A 20,210-nucleotide genomic window follows, 5' to 3' on the forward strand; every position below is an offset into this window, starting at 1 on the left:
CAACACGCCAAGGGAAAACAGGCTCGATTTTTTTTGGTAAGTCAACAAGAAATGAAAGAGAGCCATTGTACTTATTCTAACACCTTACCAAATCCTCCAGTCTACCTCTGTACTTCAGCTTACTCTCCCTACAGTCAGACAATAAATCCGGGGTAAATCCCTGCAGTGGTATCAGAAGAGCCGTGTTGAAGAGACAACAAACAGTATTGTTGTTAGCGGAAGATTGTACTAAGTAAGGCAAATTCTCCAGTTGCTTCTCAGCTGGAAAAAAATAAATAACAGGAAGTGTCTGTAAGGATGCCAACTTCTGTGGCGAAATTACATCAACCAGCTGTGGAGATATGATGAACTAACAGCCCTGTGATGATGGTGCTGACATTTCACCAGCTGAAAGCAACGCTCAACCCCCTGTGCAACTTCAATGGCTGCCTAACTGGAGAGGACATGCGCTCGCAGTCAAGGTCCTAATTTGTCCAGCCGGGGTCTGTTCAAAGCTTGGGTCAGAAACAAAAGCTATTAAAAGGAATGGGCACAAAAAAAACATTCCCCACCTCTCCTCTCCACCTCCTCTCTTCCTCCTCTCCTCTCCTCTCCTCTCCCCATAGAGCATGACCGGCTACCCATGAAAGTGTTTTTGCTGAAACAGTGAGGGCCACAGTGAGGACCCTCTCGCTCTGACCCCTCCACCCTCCCTGCTCTGTAAAAGCGACAAATAAAGCTATCCCGGTGCAAGGCGCAGTTTCCTGGCCCCGGCACTGTCGATTCAGCAGGGAGAGAAGGAAGGCTCGCTCGGGAAGGGCTCCGAGATACAGGGAATTCCCTGTTTGCACTTCCTGCTTCCTGCTGGAGCTTCCTTCCCCCTGGCTGAGTCCCCGTCACCTCCTCACCTGGGCGGGAGAGAGCGCTCCGGGAGGGAGCGGAGGGAATTCGGGAATGGGATGTTGGGGACGGGGCTCGTCTCTGTGGAGGAGTCACAGAGGTGATACGAAACACAAAAACATAAGTGTGTGTGTGTGTGTGTGTGTGTGTGTTTGTGTGTGTGTGTGTCTGTGTGTGTCTATGTGTGTGTGTGTGTGTGTGCGTGTGGGGGGGGGGGGGGGGGGGTTGAGATAAAAAAACAGGAAAATGAGTGGGGGGAGGGGGACTAGGGGCTGGAGAGTCAATAATGCTTCCAAGTGTGTTTTAACAGACATGTATAGATATACCAGCTGTGGCTGAGAGGGGATGGAAGTGTTTGCTAGGAGAGCAAGTGCAGAAGTACTGAGGGGTGAGCTTGATAGGATGTTGAGTTTGTTTGTGTGCCTTGGTGCCAACAGACACACCAGAGGTCAATGTTAAACACACATAAATCTTCCTGGACTGTCTCTGAGCTCACTGACCATAGACTGCAGTGAGATTTTCACATTTCTCTTTGCAGATGTTTACTCTAAAGGGCTTTCTCTAGAGGCTTTGAGTGTTTTTTTTCTGACAGAGATGAGTTCAGCTGCCTTTTTGTTGTACCAAAAAAAAAAAAAATAGAAGAAATAATCTCCTTCCTTGGGCTTGGGGATGGTAGGACTATGAGGACAGAAGAGGGATGACACACTTCACCACCCATTCAGTGCCAGCCTCGAGACTCTGTCCGCTCGCCATCTCAAGGCCTCACCACCGCACCGCACCGCACTCACCATGCAAAAAAAGCTGCCAGATGGGATTGCCATGGGAACCAGCCCCTTGACGACGATTCCATCCAAGGGAGAATAAAGGACACCTATCTGTCTCATTCTGCTCCCCCTGCTCCCCACCTTCCCCTTCCTTTCTATTAAGGGCTTTCCGGCGCTCTTATCTTCCTAGCATTCTGTCTTCACTCACTTTCTCTCTCTCTCTTTCTCTCTCACTCTCTCTCTCTCTCCTTGCTCTTGTTTCTTTCCAGCCTGTCTGTCTGTGAACATGAATTACAATGAGACATTTTTCTTCACACAGGTGATTCCAGTGGGATTCAGAAAGTGATGTAAAAAACACAAAGAACACTGAAAGAGCAGAAGATTTAAAAATAGGCTTAATTTTTCACTGGTAGCATGTCTTTCTTGACAGACAGTGGTGCACTGTATATAAAGGCCTGTGATTGGAAACATTGTGTGGTCTAAATGTACCCAAGTGTATTTGCCCATTGCCATTTTTTTTCCTTTTTCTATTTCAGACGGAATATTGACATGTCCTTCGTGAACATTACTAGATCAATACCAGAGCAATTTCCTTGACCACCCATTACAGCGTGAGTCGATTTAACCCTGAAGAAAATATCAAAGCCCCCTTTCCACCGCCCCCACACTCCCCCCCTTCTTGGTACAAGTCTAACAAAACTGTTGCTCACTTTCTTCCACCTATAGAGCCAGCATTCTTTTCATTGTTTACATCAAGGCCTTATCGCTGCATTCTGAAGGGCACTTCACAAACCAATGGCTGTTGAAAAAAAACTAGAGCCTTAATCTTCTCAGTGTCAAAAGATCATAATCCTTTCACACTGCCATGTCAGACTTAGCCCTCTCATAGTGTCTACACGACCCAGAGCTGTCAAAATCCTCCCAAAGCTGATTCAGCTTCATATGAACATACACATGCGAAAAAGTTCCTCAAAGCATAAGAATGGAGAATGGTTGTTTTTGAGCAAACATTGGGCAAGATTCTTGATTTCACGTAATGAAAGTATGGAACTAAGTCCTCCAAAGGCAACATGGGAGAGCACAGTCCAGCCCAAATGTATGTTCCCCCCTCACCATGCCGGGGGAATGGTGGGAAAAACGACTGACACAGTATAGCTTTCATTAGAGGACCTCTTATTGAGTTTTAAAAGGCCCCAAGGTGCTCCAATTAAGTCTATTAAATTAAACTGACTGCAGAAGGAATGTGGCTCCGGACAGAGACCATGACAGTATGTGCTTTAATATGGGAGAACGCACTGGTGGTTTGGGTTTCATGCCCTGTTTAAGTTCTACAGCTGTGGACTGAGTTTGACATGTCAACCATGTTAGCGCGAGCAGCAGCCCGCCTCATCCATCATCCTAAAGGGGGATTTATGAGAAGTGTTCAGACGCCTGCTAGGGGGGGCAGATACTCCCAAATCAGACCGCTCTCGCGCTCTATGTGTGGGTATATCTGTTCTGTGCCGGTGGTGCCTGGCTCATGACCCCATAGCCCCCCGATTCCCCGGTGACAACGCCACCTCTGTCTGGCATCTCCTAAGGGGCTTTAGGGTAGATGGCGTGTAGCGCGACCAAGACAGCTAAAGCCGGAGAACCCGAGACTGGAACTGATTAACGGTCCTCTCCTTCCTTCTCCTCATCTCTCAACTTCCCCCCCCACCCACTCTCTCTCTCTCTCTCTTTCTCCCACTTTCTCTGTTGGTTATGGACACACTTTTTAAACATGTCATGCTCGGTTAGGGGTCAAGACTCCAAACCGGGCGCAGCATTGCTGGCATTCCTGTCTCCTCTCGGCACCACACGCTGCACATGTGACCGCAGACTGACCAGGGCACTGATCTGTGTGATAAGCTCACTACACGCTAGACGTTACGAGGCACGCTCTGCCAGCCAGCCAGCCAGCCAGCCAGCAGGCCAGCCAGCCAGCCAACCAGCCGAGAGCTGGAGGGCTGCAGAGTCCACACGCACGGTGGCAAAGTTTGTGGCTTGTGGCTAACCATGACTGTTCATCCCAAAGTGCTACACCAATTAAACAGGGAAAAAAAGCCTTTCTGTGTAAACAAGCTGAAGACACGATCATATTTTTGTTTACTGTGCAGGAAGCTCCTCTATCCAAAACACAAGCTTAAAAAAATAAAAACCCACAGAGACAGGGGGAATGGCGGCAGTCGAAAAACAGAGAGAGGAGAGAGGAGAGGCGTTACCTGTTGTGAAAGTGGTGACAAGCGGCTCCTCCAAGTTGGTCCGAGAGATCAGGAGTGGGCAAGCGGACCGGCGCAACAGCCGGAGAGAGGCATGAAGCGGAGTGACAGGAGCACAGCACGCAGCGGAGGTGGACGCCGCACACAAATCCTCCGCGATCCCTGCCAAGAGCCGAGGGGCTCAGATAAGAGACTTTCTGGCAGAAAAAAAGGAGCAAAAAGGGGGAGAAGAGGAAGCAAAAATAAAGACCGTATAGGCTCAAAATCCAGCGGGATCAGGGGCACAGTCTTCTCTCTCTCCTGCGGAGTGGCTTCTTGCAGCTAACGGAAGGCAGCAAACACACTTTTGCGTGCTCTTGTTTAGGTCATGCTCAAAGTATGCCTGTGCGATGTTCTGCAAGCTCAGGAAAACCACATCCTCTGACATGTCTACCTCCTCTCTCCTGCTGAGTTTTCTCTCTCTCTCTCTCTCTCTTGCTCACTTACTCTCTCTCTCTCTCTCTCTCTCTCTCTGCCCACCTCTCACTCTCTCTCTCTCCTCTGTGATTGTATGAAACGACAGAGCTGTCTGACCCAGACACACCGCTTCGACGTCTCCACCCTCCACTCCCTCTCTCTCTTTCTCTCTCGGCTCTTCCAGCAGCCGCTACAGTTCCAGTCCACTGACTGAAGAATCCAACTGAGGAGGAGAGAGGCAAGGGGAGCGAGAGCGAGAGTGTGAGAGAGGGAGAGAGAGAGGAAGAGGGAGAGGGGGAGGCAGGGAGGGAGGGAGGGAAGGGGAGAGGCGGGGGATGAAAGAGGAGGGAGAGGGAGTTGCTAAATACAAGGAGGAGTGAGAAGATAGGTAAAGAGGGGTAAAGGGGGAACAGTGAGTGGCATGGAAAAAAACAAGGTACTGCGAAGAGGAGTGAAGAGGAGAGAGCGAGCGAGAGAGAGAGTGAGAGTGAGTGGGAGGGGGAGTGAGTGAGTGAAGGGGCAAAGAAAAAGAGAAGAAAAGAAGAGGAAGAAAACAACAACTCTGAAGACTGCCCAGGGGAGTGGAGGCTAGACGGATGGTGACGCTCAGACATGGTGGGTGTGGGTGAGAGGGTGCTCAGGGGCTGACAGCGTCTGTGTCTGCCCTCCACAACACTGGGATGGGGATGTATTTTTTCATTAGCCCCAGACGAAGACCCTCCCACCCCCCACACACACCTCACCCCACCACAACACACACACACACACACACACACACAAACACACCATGCAATCTGTGTGAGAGGGCAGCCCAATCCCGACACAGACCACTGACACGGAACCTGTTTAGACACCCCCCCCCCCTTCTCTCCCCAATGGCGTGCCCCCACCCCCCTTGGTCACACACCCGCTCTCCTCAAAACTGTCTGATCTACACAACAGAAACAAAACAAAGAGGCATGGGCGTGTGGACCAACACAACCCGGTGAGGTTGTCTCTTTGAAACAAAGTCCTCCTTGATGCAAACCAAAAACAACCACTAAGACCCGGTTCACGGAACAGCATGAGAAACAGTGCAGCAGTAGCTCCTATGTTGTAGATGGATGGGCTGTGTTGCATTGTCCTCGCTAGTACAAAGGGGAACTGACAAAAAAACGCTCACCCTCAACTCTCCTCCCACGCCAGCATCCCTCCATAAATCACAGATAAAGGAGATTCTTCTTCACACCCCAGGAAACCACCGGGCATCTGGCAGATTCCTTTCTGAAGCATTTATTTCAGTCCAATCTGACTACACTGTACATGCCAATTTCCTTGACTCGCAGTGGTGCTCGTGTCAAGCCGCACTTCAGGCCACAAATTAATGATAGGGCGCATGAAAGCACCAGGCTTCCTGTCTGGTCTGCCACTCCGGTGCCTTTGCAGGGGGCTTCCGACTTTCATGCTTTTTTAGAGGACACCGGCTCTTAACAGCCATCTTTTTTCGCCCCGCAGTGTGACACGGACGGCAGCCAAACGGAGCGGGGTGCGCAAAGCTGTACAAAAGCAGCGCTCCGAGGGGCAGGGATCCTGTTGTTTCCTTTCCTCATTAGAACGTGATAAAGGCAGGAAAAATGCTTCAAGGCGCAGTTAGAGCTTCCGTGAACACCAGCCTGGAAAGCAGGGTGGTGGTGGTGGTGGTGATCTCCCATGCATCGTCTAATTACTGCTTTCTTCCATTTCAAAACCCCTGAAACATAACGCACTAGGGACTAGGGACTAGGGAGAGTGACACAGCCAGAGTGCCAGTGAGCATGTGAGTGGCAGTTGTGGTGGTGGAAGGAGAAGGAGAGGAGGAAGAAGAAAAACAAGTAGAAGAAGAAGAAGAAAAAAGAAAAGATACCAAAATGTACTGAAAGTGTGCCAGGCAGCCAGGAGGAGAGGACATAGGCCTGGTCCTGGGGCCACCCTTGGAGCCTCTCCGCTGGCTCCGCTCTTTGCCCCAGCCCCACCCCCGAGAGACAAACCCAAACACAGATCCAGAGACAGCTACCTTGTAGCGTACGACAGAGACACTGTGCTTAAAAGGTGTACGAAAAAAACAAGTCAAGAAAACAATCCATTTCTGAGGGGTACATGGAGCAATCCAACCATACTAAACCATACTGAGCATGCTGTTAGAGTTTCTACTCGGACCTTATGGCTCCCATCCATTACTACAGAACATACCAGTGGTCAGCAGGACAGTAATCTTCAATCCTTTTTGGCCAAATAGTGGGTAGACCTGTTTTGTGACTCATTTACCTGGATTTACTATGGCAGTGGGCAGAACTTGTCAGGGGATGGCTTGTGCAATAAACGGCACAGCTCTTACTCTCTAGGCCTGGCCTTGTTCTTCAGGACTGTCTTATTCTTATTACTGCTTGCAAAGTAATCGAACTGATTTCATCAGATTCAAATGTTCCAGGTGCTTTTAATTGCCAGTGTCATAAAGGTAACCGTGAGTGATGCCTTCTGTCAAAATGAAAACAGATGTGATTGCAGATGGAGCGCACTCCCAGTATTTCTAAGGCTGAGTCGCCCCCTTGTGTTGAAAGCCCTAACTTGCTCCGGCAGTATACAAGAAAAGGACGACTGCAATCATGTTCTCATCTACTGTATTCCATGCTGTGCAAGTGCTGAATAGAAACTGTGAAACACTAACTGTAAGGAAATGAAAAAAAGCAAAATATGTCCACTCACACTAGGCTCCACTGTCTCTTCTTGATGACCACAATGTTCTGATGTATAGAGATAAAGGTTACAGTGGACAGTTTTCTATGATCTATGACTGCGATCACTCATCAGGCAAAACACAGCAAACACAAGTGTCCTATTTGACACGGAGAGACAAACACAAGTCTCCTATTTGACACGGAGAGACAAAAACAAGTCTCTTTTATGACACGGAGAGACAAAAACAAGTCTCCTATTTGACACGGAGAGACAAACACATGTCTCCTATTTGACACAGAGAGACAAATGTTCAAAATATATACAGGAAACATTCAAATATAAATTATACACATATATATATATATATATATCATATATATATATAAATTAAACTGGACATCAGTAAAGTTTTCTGTCTTCAAAATCCTAAGGAAGATTGAAGCGCTTGAGATAATATTGTGCACCAAGCCTACACACACACACCTCTAAAATAACACGTTCATTTATGTATCTGAACAAGGGCCAGCATATTAAACTATCAGAACCAGAGGAACAAGTCAAATTGATGCCTTCTGGTATGCTGCCTGACTGCTCACTTTATGTAACCTGGCTGCTCACTTTATGTAACCTGGCTAAGGCCTGATGAAGACAGAGAAAAAAGAAAGGAAAAAAAGCCTCCTCGCAAACGCTTTCATAAAAACACAAGTGACATATACTGGGTTGTTTCAGATGCTAGCAATTCACAATTCCTTGAGGAGAATATGGCGTCAATTTTTTTTTTTCAAAGTCAAAAGTCAAAGTAGCTTTATTGTCAATTACTTTGCATGTTAAGACATACAAAGGAATCGAAAAAAAACGTTTCCCACTCTCCCACGGTGAAACATATAAGTGCACACGCACAACAACAGATAAGACAAGACATATAGATATACATATAGTTATACACATACAGATACCTGTACAGCAGCATAAGTTTACTTTAAAGTGACAGGTAGTGCAAAAAAAGGCAGCAAAAAGACATCCTGTGAGATGTATGTAACACATTGGCAGTGCAAGTATAACAGTAAGTGGTAAAGTGATAAAAGTGCAAGGGACAGTTTTGTTGCAGAGTCCTGAGTTATTGTAGGGGGGGGGGGGAGATTTCAGCCTCCTATCAGACTGACTGATATGGCTGGGGGGAGTGAGGGGAGAGAATTTAGCTTCCTGACAGCTTGGTGTTTAAAGCTATTTCTGAGTCTGGTGGTGCGGCAACGGAGGCTCCTATACCTTCTTCCAGAGGGTAGGAGGCTGAACAGACTGTGTGCGGGGTGGCTGGTGTCACTCGCAATCGAGGTAGCTTTCCGGGTGAGGCGGGTGGTGTATATGTCTTGCAGGGAAGGGAGTGGGAGACCAATGATCTTACCAGCTGTGTTCACTATGCGTTGCAGTGCTTTCCTGCTGTGTGCAGTACAGCTGCTGCCCCACACAGTGATGCAGCTGGACAGGATGCTTTCAATGGTGCCCCGGTAGAATGCGTTGAATTTGATCAGTGGCTGAGGAGAATATGGCGTCGATTTGATCAGTGGCTGAGGAGAATATGGCGTCGATTTGATCAGTGGCTGAGGAGAATATGGCGTCGATTTGATCAGTGCCACTTCTCCATTTCAGTGTAGGTGATTCCTTACGCATCCATAGCTGTTAAACCCCCACGGCCTCTATCAGCTGCAACATATTGTGATCATTAAACATGTTACCTGCAGGCACAGGAATCTCTGAGGGTAAACTTCCCAGTTGAGTCATTTATACTGATGCTCTGCTTACACTGACCATAAGTTATATTAGACAAAACTAGACAATACCAAATGAACTTTTTAATGTACCATTCCAATGGAATCAGATGTCGACTGAGTTCATTTCTGCTCCACGCTCCACCACGCTCATCGCTCTGCTCATGTCTCCTGTTTACCTTCAGAGTTAAACATCAGCAATGCTATCAAAATCCTATAAACAAAACAAACTGGCCATGTCATGATGGCAGGTGTGTTACTTACATATACAATTACCAAATCATGTGATTATCTAGATAAGCCCATATGATTTGTGTTGTGTCATGTTCAGTAAACCCTGCGTCATTTCTGCTCACCGCAAACATTCGACATGTGATACGAGTTCAGGGGTCGTCTATTATGAAATCAGACTGGCGAGCAGGTGTCCTGGTACATGACCCAGATGACACTGCAAATTCCTTCTGTGAGAGGCCAATGTAAACCAACCAAATCTAAACCAACAGTGGGAGAAAGACGCGAGGGTAAAGCGAGTTGCGTGGAAATTAGCCATGTCCGACCACTCAGCAAACACAGCTGATAAATGTGTTGCAAGTATTCTTCGACAAGCAGGGTGTAATCCATAGTTACATTGTATAGGGCATTAATCATTGTCCATTTGTTGACCCATGCTTAGGGAGCACCCACTCCATTCATAACTGCATTAATGCATAGTGATAGTGTCCCCACCCAAGACCCATGTTTACTCCTGTCATTTCTTTTTCTGGACGTTGGATAAAGGAGTAATTACTTCATGGCATTAGTTCTTTATTCTCTCAAGTGTTATTAATAGAATACGCACACGTGTACAGTCCCCTTCACTGCCCGGGCCTATAAAAAGTGGGCAGACCGTACGCCAAGTACAATTTCGGAGTCTTCAGCGCATCAAAGCAGGTAAGCTGGCACCATGACAAGTTATAGAAATGCATTTATTTTTGTTTTCCTCCATATGTATGTTACAGATGAGGTTTTTCCTACTTTTCAACTTTAGCATTAACTGACTATCTTTATGGAAGACCATGAATTAAAAGTTATTCTAATTGTATTAAATGGTTAAAAAAGCACTGCATAATTGTAGACCAGTGGCAGAAGTCGATCTAAACCTGGAGCATTTTTTCCATATGAATGGTGTCGCTCTGCGCAGCTTCCATCTGCGCGGCTTCGCTCAGCTTAGCCAGTCGACCAAGCGCAGCCTGAATTTGCATTTCCACACACGAGGATCGACTCGCTTGATGGTGTGTCTTTAAGTAAGGGATAAAGGCTGCCGAGGTGTCCCGGCATACAAAAATATTTGACAGAAGGGAGGCAAAGAGTAACGTTAGTTTTCTTCGTTTATACACCTGTTGCCATACAGGTATGTAAATGTATTTAGGTATGTTAGCCCACAAAGGAAACGTTTAAAAAAAAAAAAAAAACTATTTCACTTTTAGACTAATACATCTTTCTTTAGCCAAAGATAACGGAGGTTGTCTGGTTAAAATTTCTTCCATTATTTCTAAGTCCGAATCCTTGCTAACATTAATGTTTCTAGCTGTTTCTAGTTCTATGTGGGTTAACTTGCCAGCTTGCAGTTAGAATTTATCAAGTTTATACTTGTTTCTTTTGTCAATTCAATGTCTTCCTAAATACACTCACTGTGGTAGAAATGTGGATGGGCAGTTTGCCATTTTCTAACGTTGTTGTAGTTATTATTCAAACTTTCCAGATTAAACCTTTTAATCAGATCTGAACATGTCCTGATATACAAAAGTACAGACACACTATGGCAAGTGCTGAATGATGACTGAGATAGTAAGAGATAGTAAAAGAGATAGTATCTTCGACGTCGTTCTGCGTGTTTGCAGGTGAACCTGTCATGGTTTGGCCCTGCTCAGGTGAGAGTCCAAATTGAGCGTGGCGCGGCTCAGTTTGGCGCCGTTCAACTTGTAATGGAAATGCAAATTAGCTCAGGAAAGCCTGGCTCAGTGCGACCAAAAGGGCCAATGGAAAAAAAACATATGTTGCTTCTTCCCCAGGCCAGGACAACAGACATCATGTTCGTGCTAATTGTCTGCACCCTGACAGTGCTTCAGATGTGCTCTGCTTGCAGTCTGGTGAGCACTCAGACTACTCTACTAATTGTAAAGAGCTCCATAATCGACAACTAACTAATACCATACTTGTGTATAAGCTGCTTATAAAACGTGTATTTAATATTTATATTTATATATTTGTCTTTCTCTTGAATAACAATGACTGGACATACTCAACAAACTTAATTGTCAATTTCTCATGTTGCTTATTTATATTTATGTATTACTTACAGCTCTGATATACACTTTACCCATAATCTAGGACAGTGGTTCCCAACCAGGGTACGTCTACCCCTAGGGGGACTTGAGCAGCTTACAGGGGGCAGGTGGAAAATGATAAGAAAATATTCCAAGTCATTTCATAAGCCCATTGCAACAATAGTATGTGCACACTGCAACTAGCCCCCACTGGCAGGTGTCAATTGTTACACCACTCTGTGAAGAGGTCATGTTCATGAATGTCAAAACTGTGCACAAACCAACTAGCTAGCAAACATGGATAAATGGCTCAAATGTCCAGTTGCTGTTGCTCTGGATTCAGGTTTAGGGGAGCCAAAGGACAAATGACAAAAAGAGGCCAAACTCAAACACCGGCAGCTCAGTGAAAAATGTATTTATTGAAATATATTTAGTAAGGATTTACTTGTGCTTGTATTAAAGGGGAGTCATTCAAATGATTTTCATTCAATACTCAGTTGTGCTAGATACTAAAAATGTAATATGACTTTAATAGGACAAATTTAGGATAATCATTTACACGCATGATTGAGGGGCTACTGCTGGCATGGCAAGCAGCTCAAGCGGTACATCAGACAAAAGAGGTAGGGAACCACTGGTCTAGCACATGGGTCAAATATGTAAATAGTGAGCGGTTTCGTAATTGTTAGTGATTTGACTAATTGCTGGTACTTTGGACTTTTGCATTTGTAAGAAATATTATTTAAGTACCATTTCTGTCAACCTTAATAATAATCAAACCCTTAACCTTTTTTCCTCTTTGTTACTCTCTAACTCCCTAATGAATTCACAGCCAAGTGAGTATAACATATCCACTTCTGCAACTCTGCTTTGTTTAATATCAATATTTGTTTTGTATTTATCCTTCAAGAGTACAATTCATCAAATCACAAATCAGTACCAAGAATAAAAATCATCATTGTGTGTTAACGTTTTCTTTCTGTATGTGTGTGCATACTCCGGGCCTTTCTTTGAACAGACATCTGCACGGATAATTCCACTATCCAGGAGGAGATTGTGAATTTGCACAATGCCTTCAGGAGGGGTGTGGAGCCAACAGCAAGCAACATGCTTAAAATGGTGAGTCCGATTTTTCACTAATATTGCCTCTCATTAACCAAAGCACTTTCTGAGTGAGCCTGGTGACAACATGTTGACTAGACTACCATTCTAACAGCATTTCAATAAAGAATGGTGGACGCCATGTACCCACACTACTGTTCCTTGTATACTCATGAACTGAAATACAATACTTGTGTGACTTGGGGACTGCTTGTCCTTACCTGTGTCCATCTGTGGTCGCCTATTCGTTTCCCTCAGAGCTGGAACCAGACAGTGGCAGACTCAGCCCAGCAGTGGGTGGACAAATGCGAGATGAGACATGGCCCACCTAGCACCCGCATGGTTGGAAGTGCGTCATTGCTGTTCACACATGCACACACACGCACGCACGCACGCACGCACGCACGCACGCACACACACACACACACACACACACACACACACACACACACACACACACAATCACATACACACACACACACACGCTGACATTTACACAGAGGAGACCAAACAGCTGAGAGCATACAGATGAAAATAAATAGCTAATTGCCTTTGTTTTTTTATGGGTGAACAGACTACCAAACCGGTGAGAACTTGTTCAAATCTTCAGCTGCTAACTCTTGGACTGCGGTGGTAACAGCTTGGTACAATGAAGTGGAGAACTACAAGTTCCCCACTGAATCAACCAATGGACTCGAAATCGGCCATTACACTCAGGTAATAATTGTTATTTCATCCAGATAAATATGGAGACATACGAGATTGATTCACAGGTCCATAATCTGATCATCTAGCATAAAGGTCTTTTGTCCTTAATTATGACATAAAACTACAGGATATCCAGACACAGTTGTCATTTTATTACAGGTTGTATGGTACAGCTCCTATCAGGTGGGATGTGGTGTGGCCAAGTGTGGCAGCTCTTACTTCTACGGGTGCCAGTACTACCGAGCGTAAGGAAGAGGAATTTTTTGTTAATTTTCACTTGTTAGTCATCTTGCCCCTGCAACCCACACCATTGCATGATTCTCTGAAAATATGCTTGTCTTTTTAAGACAAGGGGGGAACACTTATAAGGCAGGGGTAACACTTAAAAGCACACTGCACATCTCTGTCCACTAACATGTGCAGTGTTGAGAAATGCCACTGGAACTGACATTACGATCCCATTACTTGTAGAAACACAAAGACAAATGAGAGATCAATGAACACCTAATTGGAAATAACAGGAATTAAGAATAGTTTTGTCAATGATTTTTGTTTTATTTTGTGTTCCACAGGGGAAACTTTTACAGAGGTAGCACCGGTATAGCACCATACACTGTAGGAGAACCCTGTTCTGCCTGCCCAAACTCCTGTGAGGACAAGCTGTGCAGTAAGTGTTCTAAAGCTTCTCTAAAGAAAAAAACAGAGTCAAACACCCTTGAAGGTTCGGTCATATAAGTATTTAAACATCTTCAATGATTTTGAAGAGAAAAAAAGCTAACCTTTACCTCTCTTTTCTTTTTCAGCTAATCCTTGCCCATACATCAACAAATTCACCAACTGCCCTGCCTTGAAAAAACAAGCAGGGTGTTCCAACTCCTATGTAAAAGCCTTCTGTCCTGCTCTTTGCCTATGTGACTCCGAGATTGTCCCTATTGCAAAAAAATAAGGATTTTCATCTATTCCTGACAGTAATTACCTTCAAAATGTAAACTCATTACAATGCTTACTTTCTGAATACGAAATAACACAAACATTTCTTACCATGCTTCGGGGCTTACACGGAATTGCATTTGGAAGAACAGTTTCTGGACTTACGCCAAGCTGTGAATGATTTTAACAATGTACTTGACATAATAATTATTTCCTTCATCTGACTGTCCTGGCTCATTAATATGTTGTTTAACTTGCCTTTGTAACAGACAGATAACTTAATGTGACAAGACAGAGGGGATGGTCTTTGCATACCGTCAACTGTATATGTTGCCTGGACCACTTCAGAAATTTAGCTGTACATCTGTACCCCTTTCATTTACGTGCCATTGGCCTAAAAGAAGAATGTCGAGACACAAATATCAAGCATGCTGGTTTCCTGATGTAATGAATTATGTTACTTTGATCAATGGTCAAAACTGTACTTATGACAGAAGGAAACACCAGATGAAGCAATGCTACCTGAAAACAGAATTTTATTCTGTTGTTCATATGAAAAGCTGATCATTTCCTCAATATTAAGCATATTTCCATTCTAATCAGTTTAATTATTTGCTAGTAAAATTGTAGAACAATTTCAACACGAGTGAGCACTAATATGAACCTTCCAGGTACTGTCACAACAACTTCAACAGCTAGGTGCCGCTGTTGTATAATTGAACATGTTCAAAGATAAGCTACATTCAAGTCAATTTTACCTTTTTCTTCTCTACTTGCCTTGCAGTCTGCCCTGAAATAGTAATGTATCTCTTTGTCGGTGGTCTTTGCACTTGAAATAAACTTGATGAAAGCATTAATGCCATCTACTGAATTCAATTACTTTTTTTATTATTATTTCCTTTAACATACAGTTTAGACATATCTGCATGGGTAATGGATGCATCTCAGCAGCAAATCTGCAGTTATTAACTTCCTGATATTTATGCTATACCATATTCACGTCAGACTCTGAAGCGATTAACAACTATTTAAAGCGTGGTTAATACAGCCTGGTAGGTGCAATTGAGCGCTCTAATACATTGCACTCATGCATATGACAACAAGTGTGTATGGGCTTTCAGGAAGCGAATCTCCTTTCATATGGTTTGCTCATGCAAGAGAATTGAGAAACACTGTTCATCACGAATGAGCTGAAAATGTCTCGCATCTAAAAATTAGCTTGAGTTTTGTGTGACTATCTTTTTAACCTGTGGATCAAGCATCATAGTAGGCAGCCAGGAATCATTTTGAGCTCAAGCTCTTACTTCTGTTGACAATCCTGTGGTTTTCTGTAAGGCTTAGTTTCGAATTTCAACGTTAACCTACTCGCCGCCGTAAGTAACCTCACGTGATGAAGTTAGCTAGCTAATTACGTTACTGTGACTAACGATAGCTCGCGTAGCTAACTTAAACTAGTTTTATGGATATTTGTGTTAAGTTAATATTTTGTTGGCAAAATGCTTGTAGTTACTAAAAACATCTTGAAAATTCGCAAGGGAACCTAGGATTACGTTAAATAGTTGTTTACTGACTCCTTGACATAAACGTCGTGGGCTGCTAGCTAGCTGGTGTAGTTGTCATGATTTACCTGCCACAATTTACGGTTTGTACATTAGATTGCTAGCGTAGCTGTCTATTATTCTGAGTTAGCATACCTGAATATAAGTATTGGACGGCGTTTGCTCCGCCACCCTCGTTCCATAGTAATTGTGACTCTATGCAAAGTGAGCTCAGAGACCGCACTTTGATACTATCAGCTGATCTGATATGGTATCGCTAGCATTTTAATTGAGATATCATGTTTAATTGACTCCCTTGTTAGACAGATTGGTTTAACACAAAGTTCACTCCGTAATCTTCTTTGGTGAGCGCGGTTGTCAATGACCCAGGCTCTCAGATAATGTGATTAGGACAACGTTTTACAAATCTGTTGATGCAACGTTAACGTTTGACGTGAATTGGCTAGTATAGGCAACCAGCTAAATCAATATATTTTTGGTTGCCTATTTCCTTCAAGTTTTAGTGTGGATATTATGCGTTTTAGTTTGCATCCTAGGCGTATGGTATGAAGTAGGAAGCTTCAGAATAGGCAGCGTTCTTAATATAACTGAGGAACGTTAGATGGCAGCATCAAGAGGCTTATGAATGTGATGCTGAAGAACAATGAGACTTGCAACAGTCAAAATGTTCTGCATGGGGCCAATTTCCACCTAGCCAACGAGTCTCCGCCAGTCTCCGAAAATGATTCGAGGGGTAGCTATCAACGGTTTTAGCTAACATATTGGCTTGCACATGTCGTTTCAAGAAGTTCAGTTACGCCATAACTGCATTATTACTAAGTAACCACTGTACAGACCCAGACATAGTCAGCTCTGTGCTTATGGCGGAGTTTGCAGAAAACTGCGGGTTATCTTCGTCGGCTCATGGTGAGAAGGCTACCGTATCCAGTGATGAAACAGACGGGAAAGGGCAGTGCGAAGTATCGGTCTCAAACGGAGACTGTGGGTTACCGTCAGACATGGTCGTTTCTGCCATACCTGACAGCGAGGGACTGGAAACGGCAAACACCTCTGTGTTGGATGCCAAATCTGGAATACCTCGGCGGACCAGTATTATCAAGGTAAGGTTAAAAAAACACGTTTAGAAAAGCTAACAAGCAAGATGAACGGTGAGCAAATGCGACCGTTTGGTGGCATCAACGTTGACAGTTTTTGTCAGTATAATATGTTCATTACACTCTCACTAACCTCGCCCTTATAACAGACTGACGCTAACTATTAACGTTACTGAAAGAGAAGCTAGCGACAGGCACTAGCTGTGTGTTTGCTATAAAAAAAAACCGTGAAAATGTTAGTGGGTATCCACAGGTTACAAAGCATCAATTTGATGAAGTGAATCCCTTGGCTACCAAATTGTGGTCGGGCCCCGCGATATTACATCTATTATGGTCACAATTCTTATGTTGTTGTCGTAGCCTAGTATTAGTAGTTTTTCTGATGGGTTGTCACAGATAAAATGAATTATCACAGTTTGTATGTAAGTATGTCTGTGTGTGTGTGTTTGAGAGAGAGAGAGAGAAAGAGAGAGAGAGAACCATTGGTTTGTTTCAAGCCACAATGCAGCCATCATGTTTAACTAGTAATTACAGCCTGTTTGGCAAGGAAGAATCCTCCAGAGCAACTTCTGTTAATAAGAGTCCAACAACAATTAAAATCGCGAAGTGTTTTTCGTTAAGCCAGTTAACCGAATCCTAGAAAATATTGAGGCTGAATAAAGACAGTGGGGCTAGCAAAAATGTTTAATGTTAGTCAGTCCTGGTCTACCAGACAATTACAATTTAGACAGGTGCCTTAGTACAGTGTCTTGACGTGAATTCCCATGCAGTCATAACAGGATGGAAGAACTGAAATAAAACTAAATCAATGTTGTAAAACCTTAATGCATATAAATACAACTATAAACAAAAATAAAGGCGTAGTTGCCTCATTACAGTACAGGCAGAACACATGTTACAACAAAAACAAGGTTCAGTTTAATTATAATTAAAGACTTAATATATATAAATGGTTTAACTAAATGTTCTGGTCTGTGGTGGTGTGCATCAGATCAAAGCCAAGCTCAACATTATCAAGCACCCAACATTTTGTTTCTTGTTTCCTGTGAATTGGGACATTTTGACAGTTTGCTTCAGCAAGATTACAGTAGAAAATATTGCAATACTTCCTCATGCAGCGAACTGCACACACAGCGCTGTCAAGTTGTGAGGACATGTCATCCCCCTCTCTTGTATGACATGATTATCCAATCATATTTTGTTTTACAGACTTAAGCCCGGTTATATTGCCTCAATGACATCAACACGTTGAACTCACCAAGAAGGATAGAGTGTCTGGAACTGTGCTCTTTGGTTGTCTTGGCATCTCTACGTTTGGAATTTTGAGTGCCAGGGACGTGATTGGACAACATGGCCTACTTGTGACTAATATGATTCAGGTTTCCTTAGTTGCAACAGCTGTTGTGTTCTGCAGGGTCCACACTCTTCCTTGGATGTGGGTAAAGTCACAATAGGAGCTGTTGTCATAGACAAACTCTTTGCAGGGTATGTTTTTTGCATGGGTGGTTTCAAGAGTGTCAGCAGGGTATGTCCTGATTAAATAACCCGGCAGCCGTTTACTATAAAGCAATAGGCCAGGAAATGCACTTTGAACGTATTACGCTACTAGTTATTTCCTGTATATGTCTATCACCTTACCCCCTCCTGGCCTAGTTTTAACATATGTGCATTCAAGAGAACATTTGGATCAGCTTTATTAGAAGGCTCATCATCTAGGTTATTTGCACTGGGGTTTTTGATGAATAAGTCTGTAATAAAAGGAAACAGAAAAGATTTTGCAACCAGGCAGGATGTTTTCTTGGCCCACTAGAGGTGGTGAACTTTGAGAAATGTTCTGGCAAGGGGATTGATGGGCTAATATCGACATTTCTGTCTTGTAAACTGCTGGAAAGCTCTAACTAATCTCTCTCCACAAAAGGGCTTGGCTCACTCAGTCCAGAATGTATTCAGGCTTTTAGTTCTCCGTTCCCTGACGTCTCTGTGGTGGGGAGAGACGGTTTCTGTTAACCAACTTTGAACATTTAAACCAAAATCATACACATTCATATTCAAGACAAAGGCATCACAGAAGTATGGAACTGCTTCTGTTTCCAAAGATCGTATAGGCCTAAATGACTGGTTCAGAAGATGGGGGGGGGGGGGAATGTGCAATTTTTTAACAGTAGGATCAGCGATTGACAAAGCTGGGTGAACTGTAGATAACCCTACCAGCAATTGTGCCAGATGTTCGGAGCATTTTTATAGTGTGTAGTGAGCATAATGACATTTGTAATAAGGGCAAGAAAAGAAATCAATACAACAAGTATTTTTTTGGATGATTGTAATGAATAGCATCGTGTCTGCTATCAATCATTTACTAAGCCTGTTTAAGGATTGATATTTTATATTTGTTTTTAGCTTATCGGGAAGCTAGTAAGATTACTACCCAAATCAGTCACTTTTGCAATCCATCAGTCTAGAATGCACTGAACGGCCTTCCTGTCAAATGAAAGGAGTGAAAAGGTCTCATTAGGTTACAATGTCCTAAAGGAATGCTTTGCAAACAAAACATCAATTTGTCACTGTATATCATAATGTAGAATCTTATTCATAGCATTGCTGAACATATTGTACAGGTTGAGAAATTGTAATTGAATTAAACTGTGGCGTATGATAATATTGTTTTGTGGGGTCTGTACTGATCAGCTCAACTGATAGGCAATACACAGGATCCAAAATGTTTTTGGTCACTTTCTGAAAGGGGTACATCAGTCAATCAGGGTGTACCAAATTGCCCTTAACACATGGCATGTTCCCCGTCTGTTCCCCCGCCTCAGCAGACAGGCAGTGTATGGTCAGCCATCATATAGGCTAATCCAGTTAGGTGTCACATATTGGTGGTGGTGAAATAATTTCCTCTATGATGCACCTATCAGGGTATTAAGCAATGTGCTATATACAGTACTGTGTAACAATTCAATGATAGGCACACTTTTGGTGTCGCCACCCACACAACTTACAAATGCTACAAAAAGACATCTAGAGAGCAATGGAAGTGTAGCCATTCAGTCATTCAGCACTGTACTGTATTTAGCAGAAACCATGGAAGGTTCAAAGTAAAGCATATTTAAGAAAGATATATTCCAGCCTCACAAGCTAATTAAAATAGACAAATAACAACACATGTGGTAGGCCTAGACAAGTATCTGTAGAACAAAATCTACTGGACACAAGAGCTTTCTGTACCATCAATTTAAACAGACCTGGTACAGCCATACATTCACAGACAGTCAGGTTTGTTGTGTGTGTTTGTGATGCAAATAACAAGTCAGTGGAAACTCAGTATTTGTTAAGAGTGCGCTGAAGGCAAGGAAAAATCTAATATCTTTGCATTTTCATTGGAGTCATGAAGGCTGTTTTTGGTTGCTAGGAAATGGCTAGATAGCCAGGCTTCTGCAACACGCCAAATGGAACATCCATGCACGTGCTTCTTGGCAGGTGTTGATTCAGACGTAACCTGACTTTGACCCAAACCCCCTTCATTACCCAGTTCAGTTGATTCATCCTGTCACGTTTAGTTATAATTAGGCTTCTGCGCCTCTCTGGAAGGCCTTCCTGAGGGTTAAGTCGAGAGCAACCTGTAACCACACACACCCAAGCTGCAGTAACACGGGACTTCACGATGAAAGCAGCAAATGAGATGGAGTTAGGACTGAATCACTCGCCCACATCCT

The 20,210-nt window shown here is 43.7% G+C and overlaps 2 protein-coding genes across 4 annotated transcripts in view; one reads left to right on the forward strand and one right to left on the reverse strand.

The window, feature by feature from the left end:
- LOC105891745 (raftlin-like) overlaps positions 1–5,087 on the reverse strand; it is a 62,377-nt gene extending 57,290 nt beyond the window's left edge. The window contains exon 1 of one of the 3 annotated variants that reach the window (XM_031576807.2): positions 3,887–5,087. The gene's annotated coding sequence lies outside the window, so the exon portion shown is untranslated. The remainder of the gene's footprint in view (positions 1–3,886) is intronic. The other 2 variants (XM_031576806.2, XM_031576805.2) reach the window with 2 other exon arrangements.
- Positions 5,088–14,658: 9,571 nt separating this feature from the next.
- The window catches only part of LOC105891931 (inactive phospholipase C-like protein 2), a 35,610-nt gene continuing 30,058 nt past the window's right edge, over positions 14,659–20,210 (forward strand). Inside the window, exon 1 of the mRNA XM_012818141.3 lies at positions 14,659–16,503. Within this exon, the coding sequence (XP_012673595.1) occupies positions 16,264–16,503 (240 nt within the window). The 5' untranslated portion in view covers positions 14,659–16,263. The remainder of the gene's footprint in view (positions 16,504–20,210) is intronic.

This window comes from Clupea harengus, chromosome 11, assembly GCF_900700415.2.
Source record: "Clupea harengus chromosome 11, Ch_v2.0.2, whole genome shotgun sequence".
Classification (NCBI taxonomy): domain Eukaryota; kingdom Metazoa; phylum Chordata; class Actinopteri; order Clupeiformes; family Clupeidae; genus Clupea; species Clupea harengus.